We start from the raw sequence: 20,699 nt of genomic DNA, 5'->3' as shown, positions 1-20,699 counted from the left end.
CACACACACACACACACACACACACACACACACACACACACACACACACACACACACACACACGAGGAGCAGGGTTTGGTAAAACTTGCACTGTGACTAAATGTAGCACAAACTGTCAAGTCTCTCTGCTAGTGTTCACCATCCTGTCCCCACGTGTGACATTCGCAAACACACAGCATTGATCCAACTTTAATCCTTCTCCAAACACCCACAGCAAGCTGGAGGATGTAAAACCATGTGCGCACACAGTGTGCAAGACAGACACATACAGCGGCCAACAGCTGCTGGTAAGAGTGGCGGGTTGTTCCGCTAGCTAAGATGAGTCGAGCAGTACTGGGACTTCTGAGTAAATGAGTTTGGTACATGGCTACTATAGGTGGGAATCACCAGAGCAGACACCCCATGGTATGATATCATCACAATAAGATAGATTATATTATGGCATTTTGCATTGCTATTTAAAACCTTTTTTAAAAACAGGAAATTATGTTGTTTTGTGGCTGCAAAATGACAGCGTCCCTAAAACCTGCTATAAACGCTGCTATCAGTCTGAAATTAAATGTGGTCAAGTTTGCAATTACATGCAATCTGTTTCTGATAAGACAGCAATAAACTGCGATAAATCACTGAAAGTCTCATCTGTTGCGTTTAATTATTACGTTTGGGGCAGCAACCCAAATACCCAAAGCAGCCCTTTCATTTTACGCTGTCGTTTGTTTCGTGGTGTCGCAAAATAAACTGTTTACAGCAATATTTTTTAATCGTTCTGATGTCACTGTAGTGGCTGTATTAATTTATTAAAGTTCTCTTTCTCTTATATTTAATATACCCACACTGCTGACGGACAAGCGCCTGTTTTTATGCGTTGTCGTTAAAAAACAACGACGGTAACAGCATCGCGTGTCCGCTTGTTTATTTTCCACATAAACCTTTCACAATAAAGCTCAAGATCCTGTTGAGACTTTTCAAAATAAACTGAATCACGTGAAAGATGCAGATTATTTACAGATGAGAAGTAAAAAAGAGCCGCCAGGTGCTAAAAAATAAAGCTTAGACTCAAACGTTAGAACAGGCTTTTCTCCGCAGCACGCCGTGGAATAAATACAAAGAAAACGGCGCCGTTACAACTTGTGTCTAAAATTTATCGTTTCATGCATCGGTTAAAACACTCGACTCCAGCTACATGACGCGCAGCTGTCTTATATCGGGACATGAGATTCTGGTCGTATCGCACAGCCCTAGTTGAGCCCACACAACATGTGACAAAGATGAATTCAGACTGATGGCAACATGTTGGCATTCTGTCTGCATTTATATATCAGGTAGCAATTATTTACACAACTTTGACAAACTCGCACTTGGTCCAAGTCAGACTGCAACTGTTTGCACAAAGGTTGCTTCCTATTGCCTTTCAATTAGAAATTGCTGTTAACGTGCAACAAGCTCTGGGCAACCAACCTGCCAGACATGGCAGGAGGTTGCTGTGCCATTAGCTTGCTTTGAATTAGGAGGCAACTTTGTTAACCTAAGTGTGTCCAGGGTTGGATGATTTCTCAGTTGAACCAATTTGATGCAAGTTTGCTCGGCTGACCTTATCCCAGGATGGTCGTGCGTGAGATGAACCCTCTTGTTTATAGTATTCTGAATATTTGCATTGATAGAATGCTCTATCAAGTCACCCCCATCTCTAATCATTACTGACCTTCACGCTGAAACTTAATGCTCTCAAGTCTGTACGGAATACACACGAAAAAATAAATCACAAAAATGTAAAAATCATGTGCAAACGATGCTCCTTTAAAAGCAACACTGACATCCCTGTAGGAGTCCCATCCCAACTCGATTCCAAATGAAATTATGACTTCATTCAGAAGCTTTATACTTTGCCTAAGGTTCACCAGGAATCCCCAGAGGGATCCCTTGGGGCACGCATTGTGTCTGTTACTTTGTGCTGAACCTGCCTCAAGACTCAGCTTCTCTGGGATTTCAGAATGTCATCTCCACCGCAGCGAGACACTGCTTGCACTTGGAGAGGAAAAAGAGGCCAAAAGTCAAGGCCAGCGTTGAGTACCACAAAAGACTGCGTGGCTGCAATTAAACCACCAGCTGTCAACAGCAGACAAAGCTCGAGCTAATGGACACAGAAAGAATTAAGTATCTCCTCTGGTCTGTCAAATTATTAAAGGAATTCAAGCATCATTTCAAGAATGATGTGATGAAACAGGTTGCAGTGCATCTAAAGTGCTGAGTTAAACAGCCTTTAAAACAGCGTGATGCTTGTCAGAGTATTATGTTCATTAACTAGATTTGTGGGATCCCGCTTCACATTTTTATGTGCCTCTCTCCGTGTCTGTCATGTTTAGAACGACTATAAAAGAAAACAGGCTGACGTAGCCTGAAAAAGCAACCTCGAGATCTTTTAATCATCTTTTCTATCCGTCTCCACCTTTCCTCCCACTTCCCTCTCTTCTGCTCTTCATCTATTAACTGGCAAATGGCTTAGGCTGCTCTCTGATCTGCTCTCCTCCTTTTACTCTCTTCACTGTCACACACAGCAGACGCTTGCTCACATGCCATTCTGATTGTCCACAGAGGGAAGGCCTGCTTCACCTCTCAAATGCAAATGGCCCTCAGCTTGGTAAGGAAACAATAAGACAATCCGGTGAGGGTTTGAAGCGTGGCCACATACCAAAGGCGGCAGGTGGGCACACTTGCCTTCGGCTGGCCTGGCATGAAAATGAGGTGCTGAAGACCAGCGACCTGTGCGGCGGCACAGGTGGACCGGAGCATGGAGAGCACCTTCAGCAGGGATAGTTTGATAAGTAGCACAAACAGATGATATGATAATGACCGTCTCACTAACAAACAAGTCAGTTTCTTGTATTCCTCTGTCGCCTTCACATGCATCAACACACACAGGCCGAAGCATTTTCAATTCTGCCACCTCAAGTCCAGCCTCTGGTTTTCTTGTTAGTGCCACAGTCTCCAAAGCAGGTCTCACTACCGTCTTGTTGTCACCCCTGACTCCACCCGGCCTCCACACTCTTCTTCCCCTCTCGTGTCTACTGCCTGTTGCTTCGGATGGTTGACCCCAGGTAATTAAACCTATCAACCTTCACTACCTCGACTCCATGTTATTTTGTCTTGCTCCTTCTCTGGAGAACATACCTCCGCCTCTCCGGTAGCGAGTGCTCCCTACGCTCACTCTGCCTGACCTCATCTGTCAGCCTGTCCATCACTACAAGTGCAAACAAGAAGGGGCTCAGAGTTGATCCCCGGTGGAATCCCACCCCCACCTCGAACCCATCTGTCACTCCTACCACACACCTCACCACTGTCCTCGTATATATTCTGCACCAGCCTGGCATACGTCTCTACCACGTCTCACTTCCTCAGGCAGTCCCACGGTTGCTCTCTTGGCACTGTACATCCACAAAAACAGAGTGAAGCTCGTTCTGACCTCTCAAAGCAAACATCACATCTGTAGTGCTCTCTCTCAGCATGAAGCCATACTGCTGCTCAATGATCATCACCTCTCGTCTCAGCATAATTTCCTGGTGTGGATCAGCAGCTTAATCCCCTGTTTTTACTACAGCTCTGCACATAAACCTTGCTACTTTCGTCTGGGTCAGCTACCTTTCTCCTCTTCCCAGCTACCCCCTCTTCTCCTTACCAATTATCTGCACTTCCTGATTCACTGTGCTCCTTTCATTTTCTACATTCATCAACTCTTCAAAAAGCTCCTTCCACCATCTGAGCACATTCCCTTCCCTCGTTAGCACATCCTTAATCACCCCAGCCTGCTGCACATCCTTTCCAGCTCGATCTCTCTGCCTGGGTAATTGATACAAGTCCTTTGTTCCTTCCTTAGTGTCTCACATACAACACAATTAGCCTTGCCTTTTGCCACTTTTCTATTTGCTCAACACCCAGAGTCCAAGTACACCTGTTTACCTTTGTCATTGCCATCATCTTTATCCAAGGTTCCCAGAAATCAATGAAACCATTCACTGCCTGAGCTACATTAAGTTCATGTGAACTGCACTTTTGTGGTATCACTGTTATAACTTTCTTTCTTTCTTGCTTTTCACATTTGTTTCTGTTTATAAGACATCCTTTTGTTGGATAAAACCATATAATAAAGCATTTTATTATTGTTATTAATCCAGTTTTAATTGGGAGAGTGTAAAACAAGGTTTAGAGAATGCCAAAAAGTCTTCTGGGAACTGTTGTATTGTTTGAGCATAGGAATGACACACCGACGCACAGAGTTAGAAAGGTAATATGAAACTTGACCTGTGCAGAATCAGAAGTCGATTGTAAGCCACGGAGCATGAAGTGACAAGAAGAGTTTGGGGGGAGGAAGTTGTGAAAAGACAGAAGAGAGAAAAAGGAAGGTTACAGTCGAGCTGTGACATTCCACAGATGTTTGTCGCGCTCGTCCGGCTGCTCCGCTCTAAGACGTGGGCTTCCGTTTAGCTGCTGTACACTTCCTCAGCACAACAACCAGTGCGCCTTCCTCAGGGGAAAACAAAGGCCCTTTCACTTCTGGTCATTTTGCTTTACTGTAAACATCAGTCACCTCTGGGCTGTCCAATACATGGTTATCTGCCATTGTAGCAGCTTGTTATTACAATCTGGGGCATGTAAACATGTTTTGACTGGTCATGTGCTGCTGCAGTGACAAGACATGCTGGCATAGGCGCAGATTCTGGCACAACATTAATAAACAATGATTCTGGAGCTGGCAGCAATCACACACGGAGTCTTTTATGTCACCGCTCAGTCACAACTGTTTATCCATGTTCATGCTAAGAAAGTGTGGTTAGTTGTGAAAGGCGTTTCTCTTACAAAGAACAAAACCGTCTGTTTTCCTTAACAGTGTTACTGTTTAGTTTGCATGCCTGTTACTAGGACATACACAGAAAGGCGGTGCAAATCTGACTTTAATGTAAAATGCCACGGTTGCCTTTGGCTTGAGAAATGAAACCGAAGATTTTCATTTGTGTCATTTTGCTCAGCAGGGCAAGGCCAAGAAGGAAAAGGATTAAAGCGGTAAACAGCAGTGAATTTGAGGACATTTCCAGGGTGATATAATCTTCCCTACTGTCTAGCCACCTGACCACTGGGAAAAACAACACTGCTGTCTACTGCCAAGTAACATAAACACAAAAACACACAAGGCCCAGAGACACACACCAGCTCTAGCTGGTGTACACAGGAGGCTCAGAGCTGGGGAAAACACCAAACTAAAAATCTTAAGGCCAGCACTTTCACACATGCAGAGCTCTATTACGCTGAATTGATTTCCCTCTGCCACGAACGGAGACGGGGGCTGAGTCTCTTTATACGCGTCAGATTAAACTTGGAAGGGAAGGAAAAATGGATGGAGATAGAACGACAAGTCCATAAAAAGAGGAGAAATCCGATCCTCTGCAAGTGTATCACAACCGCACACGGATACTGCTGTAGCTGACTAAAGATAATACTGACATAACCCTGACAGCAAGTCGGGTTCTAGCTGCCTCCCCATTTAGCATGTAACACACACACACACACACACACACACACACACACCATCAGCTAAAAGCCATTTTCTCAATGTGAGCCAGACATTACCACATTTACATCATCCCTTTGCAACTGTAGCACAACTGTGACGGTGCACATGTTCATGTCAAAGAGGAGCTCGTGTCACTGCTGTGTGATACCAATCTGTTGAAATATTCAGTCTGTTCAAAGCATGCGACACTCAAACTAAAGGATGAGATAAAGGATAAAACAGCGTATACCTGTCGGGGGGGGGGGACATTTACTATGCTAGTATGTAATGACAAAATAATTTTAAGCCTGTTTAAAAGTGTGCTGGGTCATTAGATCATTATGACACAAGTAAGCGAGTTGTGCAGTTGTAATAATAAAGATTCATTACTCGGAGCTAAGGGCAATTAGTCAGCATTATCCCGGATTAAAGCTGGGCTTCTGCAGTGAACCCACAATGACAAGGCCCGCTTTGTCCCTTTTCTTTCTAATAAGCTGATATGCTTTTTGAAAAGCATGTAACACTTTTACCATCTATAAGACACTATATGCAAATGTAAATGAATGCCATGACCAAATTTACAGGTTTCATGAAACAAAGAAAGGTTAACAGAAAGGCAGAATCTCTTTCATTAACAGAACAATTTAATTAGCATGTTATCAGAACAAATATCAGAAGCCTGCAAGTATGAGGCCCAAGACTTTACTAGCAGGTTAAAAGCTCAAGCTGCAAAGGAAAGGTTTTAGCCATTAATTAAAACCTTCAAGCAAAAGGAAGAACAAGGACTCTTGCAACAGACGCTATGGCCCTGAAAGAGCCCCAGTTTCAAAATCACAGAGTCAGCTCGGGATTACATAAAGAAATAAAAAGATACTGGGGGTAAAATAAACCCACACAAGAGCTGTGGCAACTCCGTGATGCTTGGAGCAGCGTGCTTGGCGAGTACTGCTGCAGATTACTTCTTTTTTTTATCATAATAGCCCAGATAAGATGGCATTTACCTAAAACCAAACATCTGGTTTGTCATTATTTTGACAACATGTGTGTGTAATTGGCAATGTAATCTATGGAAGGGATTACACATCTGGCAATCCATAAATCTGCCTCCATCTTTTCTGGACATTTTAGGGTTAGGTCAGGCTGTGACGCAGCCGCACAGGAGTCTGCAGTGATGAGGTGAAATGCCGCCGACCATAAGATATTATCTTTAAATGTGACCATCTGCCAGAACGTTGGGATTAAAGACAGTAGCACACAAATCACAGAAAAGAGCAGAGCAGATGAGGGGACGTGACGCCTGACGGATTAACTATGACGACTTCTTTGAGACCTTTGCTTGTACTGCACCATAGCCCCTGGTCACATAGGAAGATGAGAGGAATGGAAGGAATGCGGGTCACCGGCTGCTGAGGAAATGAGAGGGTGACTTCGAGGTAGTGGGGGGAAACCTAAGAACGCATCGTTCACTATGACCAAGGAACTCTGGTCATGCTGCTGCACTTGAATTCCACTGCTGACTTCTAAAATGTGTTTTCTCAGTGGTACAGTACAAACAGAGACTGATCAGTTCTGGTTGGCACTAAACAGTGGAAACTGCTCCGGTATTCAAAATTGTAACCAATTTACAGTAATGAGGTAACGAGTTCTGCAACACAGCTGACAGGTTTGATGTCGGTATGTAGTTAAGCTTAGGTGACAGCTACAGATTATAGAGTCTTACTAAGATGAGGGTGCAAGGACTTTAAAAATGTAACACTAATGTAACGCCAAGGGAAATGAATCATTAATATTGTATCACTGGGCAGCAATTAAGCAAACAAACCATACCAATGAAAGCTATCGGTATTTTCCTTTAAGAGCCATATTTATCTTCTGGACAGGATCTCTCCAGCAACATGATATATCCAGAGCACCGGGTCACATGGTCCCTCAGCCCAGTCTCCCTGGAGTTCCTGTTGCTGCAGAGAGAGACTGATGAAGTGTGGGCAAGATCAGGGGGTAGGCAGTCGAGTGCTGGGGGCAGGGTACCGAGCAGAGGTGCTGAATTCTCCTGCATGTCTATATCTGTGCAACTGCACTACGTGCGTTTTCCTCGCTGACTGCAGGTTCTATGTCCAGCCACTTGTGTGCCAACACCGAGACTGCCCTCGATGTGGACTGGCTCGCATACTGATTGTTGACGAACATGTTTGTGTGTTTGTGTTGTGCTGGGAGCAGGGAGGGGATAAATTTAGCACTTTAGCCCCAGACTGGAGGCAGTGGCCCTTTATCCTGCACTGTCCTACTTAACAGAGTGCTGCTCTCTGCTTCCGCCTGCCACAGCGAACCAGGACTCGCGCATTCACCTCCCAACATCGGGCCAAAACAATAGCGGAAGAATGTGCTCATCCACATAAGCCACAGTCATGCAGAAAAGTGCAGACAGTTGCATGTGTGGGAGACATGTTTGTTAGTGTGTGTGTCTCTTGTAATACGAGCTGCTGCAGACTGGCCTCATTTCATAACAGCTTGACTTGTTAACGATGCTTTCAACAATAACAACAACTGCATGCACAACAAAAATACACACATTTTAAATACAGTGGAGTGGTAATCTAACACTGATTGCAGCGCAGCTGGAGTACATTGTCGATGCTGTAAATGCCGCTTCAAGTACACGGCACACGCCATGCAGATAAAGAAATAATATCCCTTTTGTCCTGATCAAATTGAAACCTCAAAGCAGGCTGGGTTTAATGTTGCTCTGAATTTCAGTGGCACAGCCAATTAGGAGCAAGTCGACGAGTTAGTCTGCCTTAAGCTGACCAATGGAGCACGAGCATCCCGCTTCACCTTGGAAACACTCGATCCCAGGGTGCATTTCCCTGCTGCCATGACAACCAAGAGGAGCTCTCCCTTGCTTGTTCCTTCGCTCCCCGCCTCCCTCCCCCCTCTGTCTTTCTTGGAGCCAGTGTACCTCGCAGTAGAAGGTTCACAGAAGCTACACAACTTGGAGCCGCCTTTTCACCAAACAAAGAGAATTACCGTCAGCTGGATCGACTCATGCTGCTGCAGCGGCAGCTCACGTTTTAAACAAAAGGGATTTAACTGATCAGCGTGCAGCCATTTATTTATCAAATGGAAACGAGTCTGTCATCTAATAAAAGATAACTAGAGGAGCAACTTTTTGCAGTTTTTTATTTTAATTATTTTTAGATTGAGAAAAACTGTTTGCCACATACATCATGCTATAATGAGAAGCGAAGAGGAGGAGGAGGGGCAGGGATGATGTAAGCTTTTCAACACGGGCGTGCTGAGGTCTGGGGTTGAGGTTATGAACAGTGTCAGCTGGCCCCAGCCTCCACCAACTGGAGACTTTGGATGCTGCACAGGAGCCGCCTGCTGATCAGAGGGATGACCGGCGTTTCCCATCTGCAGATCTGATTTTTAGCCATACACCCAGCAAGCTGTTTCAGTATTTATTAGTTCCAGCTTTTGAACATCTTTTTCCAATGTTGGAAGTTTGGACTGCTGACCAATTCAAAAGTATGCCCCAGCAGTACACTCATGTACACTACACTGTATATTGCATTAAATATCCACTGTGACTAATACTTATCGTCCTGTGTATGTACAGAAAATAATGTGCCTATCACAATTTCATATTTCCCCAGATGAGAACCACTTCTCAAAGAGCCTACACACAACTGATCTACCAGCCCATCATACAACAGCAATAAACAACCAGTCGGTCTGCATCTTATGGATTTAACGTCAAAGTAAACAAACATTTTCTGCTATAAAGCATTGTTTGAACTACAGGTGCATAAAACACAGAAGCAAAACTAATGAGAGGCATAAAAGTGATACGAAGCACACACGTGCATTTTCCTCCAAAACTGGGAAAAAATACTGAAAAGAGGCAACATGATAACAATTCCATGGAAGTACTTTGGCCCTGTTGAACACAGATTAATCCAGTGTGGAAATACACCGTGGCTCAGTGCCAACCAGGGAACAACAAAGCAAACAAAAAGCAGTGAGAAGTTAACAGGTGAACATCCAGCAATAGTATACAGTGGGGCAAAAAAGTATTTAGTCAGCCACCGATTGTGCAAGTTCCCCCACCTAAAATGATGACAGAGGTCAGTAATTTGCACCAGAGGTACACTTCAACTGTGAGAGACAGAATGTGAAAAAAAAATCCATGAATTCACATGGTAGGATTTGTAAAGAATTTATTCGTACATCAGGGTGGAAAATAAGTATTTGGTCACCTCAAACAAGGAAAATCTCTGGCTCTCACAGACCTGTAACGTCTTCTGTAAGAAGCTTTTCTGTCCCCCACTCGTTACCTGTATGAATGGCACCTGTTTGAACTCATCATCTGTATAAAAGACACCTGTCCACAGCCTCAAACAGTCAGACTCCAAACTCCGCCATGGCCAAGACCAAAGAGCTTTCGAAGGACACCAGGAAAAGTATTGTAGACCTGCACCAGACTGGGAAGAGTGAATCTACAATAGGCAAGCAGCTTGGTGTGAAAAAATCAACTGTGGGAGCAATCATCTGAAAATGGAAGACATGCAAGACCACTGATAATCTCCCTCCATCTGGGGCTCCACGCAAGATCTCATCCCGTGGGGTCAAAATGATCATGAGAACGGTGAGCAAAGATCCCAGAACCACACGGGGGGACCTGGTGAATGACCTGCAGAGAGCTGGGACCAAAGTAACAAAGGTCACCATCAGTAACACACTACAACGGCAGGGAATCAAATCCCGCAGTGCCAGACGTGTTCCGCTGCTGAAGCCAGTGCATGTCCAGGCCCGTCTGAAGTTTGCCAGAGAGCACATGGATGATACAGCAGAGGATTGGGAGAATGTCATGTGGTCAGATGAAACCAAAGTAGAACTTTTTGGTATAAACTCAACTCGTCGTGTTTGGAGGAAGAAGAATACTGAGTTGCATCCCAAGAACACCATACCTACTGTGAAGCATGGGGGTGGAAACATCATGCTATGGGGCTGTTTTCCTGCCAAGGGGACAGGACGACTGATCCGTGTTAAGGACAGAATGAATGGGGCCATGTATGGTGAGATTTTGAGCCAAAACCTCCTTCCATCAGTGAGAACTTTAAAGATGAAACGAGGCTGGGTCTTTCAACATGACAATGATCCAAAACACACCGCCCGGGCAACAAAGGAGTGGCTCCGTAAGAAGCATTTGAAAGTCCTGGAGTGGCCTAGCCAGTCTCCAGACCTCAACCCCATAGAAAATCTGTGGCGGAAAGTCCGTGTTGCTCGGCAACAGCCGCAAAACATCACTGCTCTCGAGAAGATCTGCATGGAGGAATGGGCCAAAATACCAGCTACTGTGTGTGCAAACCTGGTAAAGACCTATAGTAAACGTTTGACCTCTGTTATTGCCAACAAAGGTTATGTTACAAAGTATTGAGTTGTATTTTTGTTATTGACCAAATACTTATTTTCCACCCTGATTTACCAATAAATTCTTTACAAATCCTACCATGTGGATTCATGGATTTTTTTTTCACATTCTGTCTCTCACAGTTGAAGTGTACCTCTGGTGCAAATTACTGACCTCTGTCATCATTTTAGGTGGGGGAACTTGCACAATCGGTGGCTGACTAAATACTTTTTTGCCCCACTGTATGTAAACCTTTGCACTGCTCTGTGGTCCAGCTATACCAGACTGGGCTCTCTGCAGCAGACACTTGTATCCAGAACAACATACTGCTGGAATAACGCATCAGCACTCACGAAGGGGCAAAATCAATCAAGCCTGTTTGGATTTAAGCGAGGATTCAACTGCAGTCAGATCACATCTGAAAACAGTTACGAGTAAATGTAGAAATGCACACAGTGAGAATTTACAATATATTCTCATTGATTTTCTTTTAATTCCATGACTGTTTAAGTCAGTTTTTATATTCATTAGTCCTGGAATAATGAATATAAAAATGTGCTCTTGCATGCTTCTGCATAGGTGACAGATCAGGAAAGACATAAGCGAGCGAGGTGATCATATAACCTCATTGACTGAGGTAATATAATAATGATATATGTAGTAATAGTCTAAACACTTGGTTTTGTCATGTTGTGATGGAATTCAAATTCTCACCTTCCAATCTTACTAAAGTCAGTTTGAATTGTGAGGAGGGGCAAACAGGATAGGACAGCCCCCATAATCAACCTGGAGTGATTTTTCTTTTTTAAAAAAGACCAACAGCCATTCAAGAAGCGCTCAGTCTACACGTTGATCACAGAGTCACTCACTAAACTGGGGGTGCCAGCATGCTACGACGACACAAGCAGGCCACTGTGAAGGTTTTATGACTGATACAGTAAGAACAAACCTGGCACTATAACTGCAGGACACTGATGTCGTGGACTCAGTCTAGAAACCTCAAATCTACTTTATGTTACACCGCTTCAATGAGGAGATCTCTAAAACTACTGTTCTCCCAATTCATCGCTCCAAATGAAAGATAAGACCATGAGTATCTCCTGGACACAGCGTCTCTGATTATAGTAATCAGCTACAAAGACCATGCACACCTGCAGTTTTCTTACCACGTCCTGATTCTCATATTTTAGCTTTTGCTTGTCGATTAGTGTTTTAGAAGAAAAAGTCACACTAAATTAAATCACTGAAAGGAGAGCAAGGTGCTTATGTTGGCAAACATCGACTGTGTCAAGTAATCCAACTACATGGTGTTACAATAGTTGGGGTGGGGGGCATCCGGGAGTTAAACATTGTACAGTTAAGTAGAGTTTTCACAAGACAATGAGAGTGGGAATTCCCTCCGACTCCACTCACTCCCAGTGGAATCAACCAGTCATCGACAAGGATGTTGGATATGCGCACTGACATAAGTCATAACGAGTCATGCTGCACACCACGATCAGGTCTCCCGAGGGGTAAACACTCAGTTCTCTATCACAGTACTGATAGGGCAAGCTTCAATATTGCCATGGAGACAAGAGGCAAAGAAGGATAAGACAGTCAGACTCTGCTCTGTGTTCAACATTACTAGAGCCATTTATGAATAACTAACAGTACAGCATTACATTAAAAGCGGTTCGGGACACGGCAGTGACACTAGCCCGGTTACTTTGCTGTCACCCTTTTGTGGCGCTGTGTTTTTTGAAATCCCAGCACGGCTGGGGCACTGCAGATCACACCAAAGGAGAGGAGGAAAAGAAAATCTTTGACGACAACTGAGATTCAGGGTAGTTGCACCACTATTTATAACCTGCCCAGTCTGCTCCGTGACAGCAGAGGGGGATGGAGGGAAGGGGAGAGAAAGAGAGGGAGGCAAAGCCAGACGCACAGACAGGGTGGCCTGTGAATTCCAGAGCAGAGGAAAAGACCATTGTGTTTTTTTCCCCTTGACCGGGGCCCTCTGCAATCAGCGTACTGGGTAAAGAGGCGATAGAGCTAAAAACAGGGCATGTGTACAGCTCAAGAGAGAAGCTACTTGATCTTCAGTACCATCTTGTCTATTATTATAACAGTGTTTAAATGAAGCTACCACACCAGAGTAACTGTCTACAGATGTAGGAGAGTGAAACAGTAGACGTATTCGTACGCGACAGTGAGGCAGTGATAACAACAAGCTGGCAGCAGATACAGTTTACACAATTTCTAACCTGGACGCTGCAACTGTCTCGCAAACACAAACAAACGTGGCTGTGCCTACACAAGATCAAATAGCTGGACTGCCCCGTGATCAGCTGTCTGGAAAATCTGACCAAAAGCACCATGCCAACTCCAAATGGTTTAATCTTAGTCAGCACCTAACATTACAAATGCAGTTTTTAAAAGCATTATCTACAAAGACCTCCAATGGAGCTTTCAGCCAGTGGCTGTGTGTTCAGTGTGAAGACAAAGTGAGGAGGGTAGCTGGTGGGGAAGAACTGCTATGGTCATTTTGTCCTCACTAGCCGTGTCTCTGTCTGTTATCAATGAACTCTGACACAGACGGCAAGAAACCCAGCTCAGCAGATAGCAACGAGGAGGTGGAGGACACCTCAGCTACACAACACACACACACACACACACACACACACACACACACACACTGAGAGGAGAGAAAGGAAACAGACGGTGCTGGCACAAGGGTACCTCCTCCCCTCCCCAGCAGAAATGCACCCATCAGGACTGAGGTCAGTCCAGGCTTCAAAACATCAACAAACACATATGAAGCCAGATCCTTTGTTTGCTCGGGCTCCAGCAAAAGGGCCAAACATGAAAGACAGCCCAAACACAATGTTTACTGAGAGGATCTGCAGCAAAAACACAACAGGAAATCCCTGGTACGATCCATACTATCCGATACCTGCTCCTCCCCACAGCCAGCACACGAATGCATGTATTCATGCCAAGTGAACAGTGGGAACACAACCACTAACGTCAGGGCTCATCCCACTCAGCTGCACCCAAACACATCACAGCCTCACTCAAAACAGCAATGTTATAAAATAAAAAGAGGAGGATAAGGCCAAGAACAAGCAGTGCCAGCTTACCTCTTGTTGATGGGCTTCTCATCTTTCTCGTAGGGTTTGACAAACCACTTGCCGATGCGAACAAAGCTGCGATTCATGAGGCAGCGCTCCAACAAGTTGTGGATGGCTTTGAATAGCAGAGTGCGACACTCGTAGGAAGGGCCATTCTCCCAAAGCCCATCGTCCTCGGCTGGTAAAGAAAACAGAAAAGAGCTATCAGAAAGGTGAAGATTTGAGTGCTTTTGTACCACTTTTATAGAGAAAACAGTAAGAACTCTGCAGGGCAAATAATCAATCATGTCAATCACGAGAGCACAGAGCGTGTGGCTGCTGTGCTGAGGAGAAGCAGCCTCACACTTGATCAGATGGCTCTGTCACTAATAAGGATATTTATCAGTGTTTACAACATTACATATGGCAACGCCAACTGTCATAACTAAACATATCGTCACATCACACCCAACACCGAGGTTTACACTAAAAACGTTTCATCACCCAGAATGACCTCATCTGACTTCACAGTGGGCGACACATAAATGCTGTGAAAGTGTTTATTTTTTAATAACGCATCACTGCTGAATATGTATAAACTTCTGACAAACTGAACACGAGCACGCCGCGTCCACGACTTCACAACAAAATCCACGCTGACTAAATGGCCCTTTCATTCTATAGATGTCATTATGAAACACCCTGCAGCATCACAAACTGTCAAATAAACTGACGTGTGGCAACCAATCACACCAGCGGTGTGAATTCACATTTAACCACTAGAGGAGACCGGGTTACAGTCTTGTAACATGATATTTGTCACAGTCTGGACGCAGAGGCACTTCTGCTACAGAAATTAAACATTTCCTGGAATGCAAAACAGTCAGAAAGATGGCAAACAGGCCGTGTACATGCAAACAAGAGTGCGATCACTGAGAGAGGGAGCGGTTAAGTGGAAACCTGCTGCCGCTGCCTGCTTTCAGGTGGTGGAGGTTTCAGATGTTTTGTGTTTAGTACCAGGGTTCAGGAGTGGAAGAGCACAATTCACAGTTCAACAGTACTCCGGTTTTGCTTTCAGGTCACTGGGGAAAAACCGAGACTTCACTGCAGATGTTTGCTGTATTCACGTTGCTATTCACTGTCTGTGACCATTACGTCCACCAGTTCCCCCTTAAATAAAACAGTTTGTGTGTGATGCCGTTTCTTGGTGAGCAGGGATCTCCAGACTCCAACAACTCCCTTTTCACTCGCTCAGTGCGCCCATAAACAGCAGCAGGTAGGAACCCAAGTTGGTCTCAGGCAAAGAGTAAAACTTAAATGTTACACGCATGCTGCAAAGTGACTTTACTAAATATCGTCTTGCTCAGAATGTTGCACACGTGAACACTATCGGTCCAGTATATTTATACGCCCATCTACTTTCTTACCGTTATTAAAATGAAAACATTCCTTTGCATGGCAGAAACGCTCCTGCATGCAAACGCTGAATCAGCCTTATGATGATTTGGCACCTGAATCCCCCTCCTCCTCTCGACTCCTCGTCCTTTCATGCACTGATTCTTTCCCTTCCACTTTTTACTTCGAGCACCATTTGCAAATTTACTACACATCTCAGTGACATGAATTCACCTATAATAATAAGATGATGCCTGCGCTGCTTTCACCTGCCAATAAGTCTCCTCCTCACAAACTCTTCCTGAAAAGTAATCGCCGATTCCACGCGATACACGTGCGCAGCTGTAAACACTCTGCTGATGGGGCGTAATGTTTATCGCGGAAAGCTTTTTAAGAAAGAGACGTCTCAGGAATGAAAACAGACGAGAGGAAATTCCTTAAGAGATAATGACATCACCGTAGGCTGATTACGATACAACAGCAACGTGTCAGCGTAATGCCACAGCTTCGGGTACAAAAAGTCAGGTGTGGGTTTTTTTCACCTATTAGAGCTTTGTGGAGACCTGGAGGCAGCAAAAGAATTTCAAAAAGCGCTGCCCTTGTTATTCTCTATGAAGGGACTTACACAGCTGCTACAAATGAAATCTGATAAGAGAATCAGAGAGCTTGTCCAGTGGTGAGACATCATTTTTGCCCACTGTATTGGGAAAGTACAATGCCCTAATGTCCTAGCTACAGTGTTCACCTGATGCTGTACTACTCGTAAAAGCACAGGACTGTATTTAATTGGTCTGCATGTCCAACTGAAATAAAACAAGACACCCATTACACTCCATCTAGCCGTGCTGGATGAAGAAATGCACGATCGGGCCCATATCAGAGCTGCTTTGTGATTCACATTCAGTGTTGGCCTGAATGCCGACCTAATCTCATTAACAGCCACTGCTCACATCTTATAGCACTTAAGCTCCTTTCAGTCAAGTCTGCAGCAAACATCTCCCCGAGTGTGCCGTCTCTGCGTGAGCGCAGTCGAAACAAACACCGAGTGTGACCTACCCACCTTCACGTCAGCTCGCCGTGTGCCAGAGCGGTACGAGTCAGCCCAGAAGCAAGTTAATCAAAATTTTATTGAATTATTAAGCCAACTCTTGGCTTGCTGTTCTAATGCGAGTTCAGGTAACGACATTTTAAATTAAAATGATTGCAAGGTTATTCACATGGGAAATTACACTGGCTTCCTTTTTTGAATGAGACAGGCTCTATGCCATCTTGGCAGGTTTAAGATGCTGAGAGCTTGTAGCTTACTCAACTCCAGAAAAGCAAGGATGCAACATCTGCCTGCCATGTAAAAGACGCCCAATTCAGAAGGAAAATATTACCAACACTATCAAATCCAGTCAACTTCAGCTCCGGCTAGCCTTTAAATCATTACAGCCGAGCAAAAGAAAAACACCCTCAGGCTAGCTGCCAAGTAAAGGGGTTATGTTCCCAACGATTTTCAGAGAAACAAACCAATTCATCAGGTGCACACATATCTTCGGGGATAAGATCAGGAACACTGAAAAGTACGGCAAAGGCAGGAAATGGGCAGGAAAACAATTCCCCCATTAAAAATTAAGGCTAACAGTGGATTCAAAATATTTTAACAACAACATAAAGCCATTAACTTTCTAGAAAATGTGGACATAAACAGACAAGAAGGACCTTTTCTTAACACAAGCCTGCGTTCAGCAATTTAGCATCTGGTCTTTAGGCCATCCTAAAGAGGTATTACAGGCGAGAGGGCAAAAAGTCAGCAAGAAAAGAAAGCCGACTAACTGAGGCACTGATGGCAGATTAAAAGAAAGGACTTGAGGGGGAAAAAACAAAATAGGATTTAGGCCGAAATCAAGGATTCGAGAGACAGATCATTGAGACCGATAACGTTCAAAAGACGAAAAATCTTGAAAACATCAAAGTAAGTGCTTAAACCTCCAGTCCCATTTCAGGCCTCCTCTGTAAAGACCGCCATGGTTATCCCATTTGCTTTTCTCTGCCAAGACCCACATTTGCCCCGTTCGTCCTCCTCCCCGTCGCCTGTCCCTTCCCTCCAGCGCCAAGTAGCTCTTAAACAGACATCTGGTTTGCTTCAAGTGTTTTTAACGACCTCGTGCTCATCATGCAATGCCCGCTGCAATACACTTCAGACAGACAGACACAATAACTTTCTGCTCAAAATCTACCAGTCCGCCTCTCTAAACCAAAAGACACAATCACATTTAAAAACAAAAAAAGGAAGGAAGGAAACCAAACTTCCAACACTTGAAGTAACTTAACATCCATCCACTTCACAGCGTGCAAAGGTCACAGTCAAGGTGACGAGCTGCAGAACACACTGAACTGTTCCATAAACACAAACAGCAAACACCAGATGGAACAAGCAATAATATTTTCTCACTTAACTGACAAATCACCATTTATAAAAATATTCCTTTACATTTATTTAACCGATTTGCTCGTTTTCACGTCAGCCCAATAGTCTCAAACACATCAGCTTCACTTTAGAGGACACAAAGTATCAAATCCTCTCATCTGAAAAATGTTTGGCATCTTTGACTGGAAATGACTCTGAAAATAAATAAAAATATTCGAAATATTTCCCAAACCATGATAAATGTGCACTTGTCCAAAATTCCAGCTTTCTGGCAGATCAACGAGCGCACATGTGGTGCGTGGTGGGCGGTGGTCAGCACATGGGGGTGAAAGATGAGTGGCCTCATTTAGACAAAGATTTATGGGCTCAGCTGATGGTTAGGACACTTTCATGTCTCTGCCTCCTGTGCAGCAGACCCAGATGAGTTGACCTTTATAAAAGCTCTTAGGCAGAAGCACAGCAGCTCATCAGTATCAGGCAAACTCACATCTACTTCTATAGAAAAGAAACACAAGCTGACTGAAAAAAGCTGGAACACAAGGGCCGAACCGCTCGGTGCAAAGTTTTCTGCCCCACGAGCCAAACTGTCCGAGGCCCATTAACATCTACACACTTGAAGATTCTCCATCGCTCTTAGGCTGACGTAGGAGATTACAAGTCTGTTTCGTTGTTTTGTCTTAATGTTGCTATGCTAGCAATCCATTTATATCGAGTCGCTCAGATATAAAAAGCACTAAAAATGTTAGTTCAGCTCAGTGTAACCTGCCAGAGACTGTCAAGGCTTTTGGAAAGAGCTTTAACTGTTGCAGAGGAAACATAAATTAATGACAAGCAGAAACTCGGCCATCACAGATGATGAGGCGTGTCCTCTGTGTTTACAAAAACAGAGAAGGGCATTGTGAGTTGAAGCAAACTGAAGGCTGAAACGTTCGGCCAGCTTTAAAGGTTAAATATGAACATTTCACATTCTTTGCTGTTAAACTGCACCTGACTGGACTGAGATCAGTCTCATGTGACTGATACAATTTAAACATAGTGAAAAGTTTTAAGTTCATCCTCTGTCCCTACAGAGAGCGCGCTTCTATTTAACCTACCAATTATAACTGCAGGGTGAAAAAAAAAAAAAAAAAAAAGTGAGGCCTGGCCCATTTTTCTCCTTACTATGATGCAACGAGAGTAACCGGTGAAGTAGCGGTAAACCAAAAAGCACCAAAATGTGCTGCACATTAGACAATCTCAAAGGTATTTATATATGTTACAGGCCCCTCTCCCACCCACACATATGTTCAACTGTGTATATAAGCAATTAGGGCAGCAATCAGTCATTAAACAGCAAGATTAATGGCTTGTGATCAACTGTGCTCAGGGGTATTCTAACCAAGTCTGGCCAAAAGGTTCTCTCCTCTCTTTCCACTTTCTCTCTCTATTCATCCTTATCTGCAAGGAAAGAGAGAACCAGCAGTGCTCTGTAAAGTCTCCATTACTAATTAATGAATATTTCTTGAACAGAGAGGGAAAAGAGGGATTGAGAGAGAAGAGAGGGAAGAGTGCACCCATGGGCCAGAGCTGCATGCATGGCCGAGTCCCTGTGCCGTGCCAGCCAAAGGAGATCCATCAGAGAGAGCGGCCGAGGGAGATGGAGCAGGAGGAAAAGAGGAAAGCGGAGGGTGGTTCACAGGCAGGAGATTAGCCCTGGAAAATTGATCCCCAAGCACAAAAAGCCGTCGGCCTCTTCCACTTTTTTCTCCATAAGACCTGCTCTGGGTTTATCTATTCATCAATCTCTGCATTACACACTCGAGTGTAGAACCACCTTTAAAGGAAGAGGGGACCAAAAAGCCCAAATTAGGGTTAACCAAGTGTAACTAATAATCTCCACTATACATCCCCAGCGTATAGCTCAACAAATCTACCGCATGTGTGGGCAGAAGTGTTTGGTAGCAATCAAGAAGTATTTCCATTAAACATCCTTTATAGCATCATTAGATACAAAATGCAACTTTTAAAGTATCTGTAGGACATTAACTTTCGATCACACAACCCAAAAAAAGGAAAAAGAAACAATGTTTCCTTTCTAAATTGTACGCCAACCACGCTCCACTTCAAAGCTTCGTGGACTCTTTGTTCATGTTTACAGCTAAAGCATGGAGATTTCAAAATTCAGTCTGACTTTCACGGGCTGTCCGCCTCAATAATTTTTGGAAATTCTAAAAGAGTGAGTGGCGTTTCTCCTTTCTGAATCCTTGCCTGGGGCATCCACTGGGCTACAGCATTTACAATTGGCCTTACATCATCGTGGGACTGAATCTGCATCACAAGTCAACGTGTTGCGTGTCATCACCTCTGTCACTATCCAAGTGAGAATCTTAGTTCGCGGAGTCAGACGTTCACATAACGGATGGCTCGTCATTTCTGTGCCAGGACTATGACTGCTACGTACGCATATGATCCTAGACCGACGCAAGTCTCAACCACGTCTTTCAAACCAGGCAACCGCAAGGAAAAAATGATGAGGGACTGAGCTTAATGTAACAGAAATTTACTCAATCTAATAAAAGTGTTGCTTTTATAAACACATCTGGCTAATTCAGATTGCAAAAAGCCACTTATAGGCTACCACATGCAATGCATCAGCATGCTACACACAGGATAAATCAGCTCACAGAGCAATTTCAAAAGGGTACGCCCTGCTTTAAACCAATCACAAGTCAGTAACCAACAGCATCTGTTTGGACTCATTTGTAATTTAATCTCAAAGAAAATCACTTTAGATTACAAAGTCTTATGGTGATATGTCATGTATGAAACATCCCACATTTACCTTTGTAAAAAATGTAAAAAAAAAAA

The 20,699-nt window shown here is 44.1% G+C and overlaps 1 protein-coding gene across 1 annotated transcript in view; it reads right to left on the bottom strand.

Moving 5' to 3' along the window:
* Positions 1 to 20,699, bottom strand: part of med13a (mediator complex subunit 13a) — a 66,738-nt gene that overhangs the window by 33,321 nt on the left and 12,718 nt on the right. Inside the window, exon 3 of the mRNA XM_005740349.1 lies at positions 14,075 to 14,243. Coding sequence (XP_005740406.1) covers positions 14,075 to 14,243 — 169 coding nt within the window. The remainder of the gene's footprint in view (positions 1 to 14,074; positions 14,244 to 20,699) is intronic.

The sequence above is a fragment of the Pundamilia nyererei genome, unplaced genomic scaffold, assembly GCF_000239375.1.
Source record: "Pundamilia nyererei isolate P.nyererei 1_Seehausen unplaced genomic scaffold, PunNye1.0 scaffold00099, whole genome shotgun sequence".
Classification (NCBI taxonomy): domain Eukaryota; kingdom Metazoa; phylum Chordata; class Actinopteri; order Cichliformes; family Cichlidae; genus Pundamilia; species Pundamilia nyererei.
The sequence above is the reverse complement of the archived record's forward strand: the minus strand, read 5'-3'. Positions and strand labels throughout refer to the sequence as shown.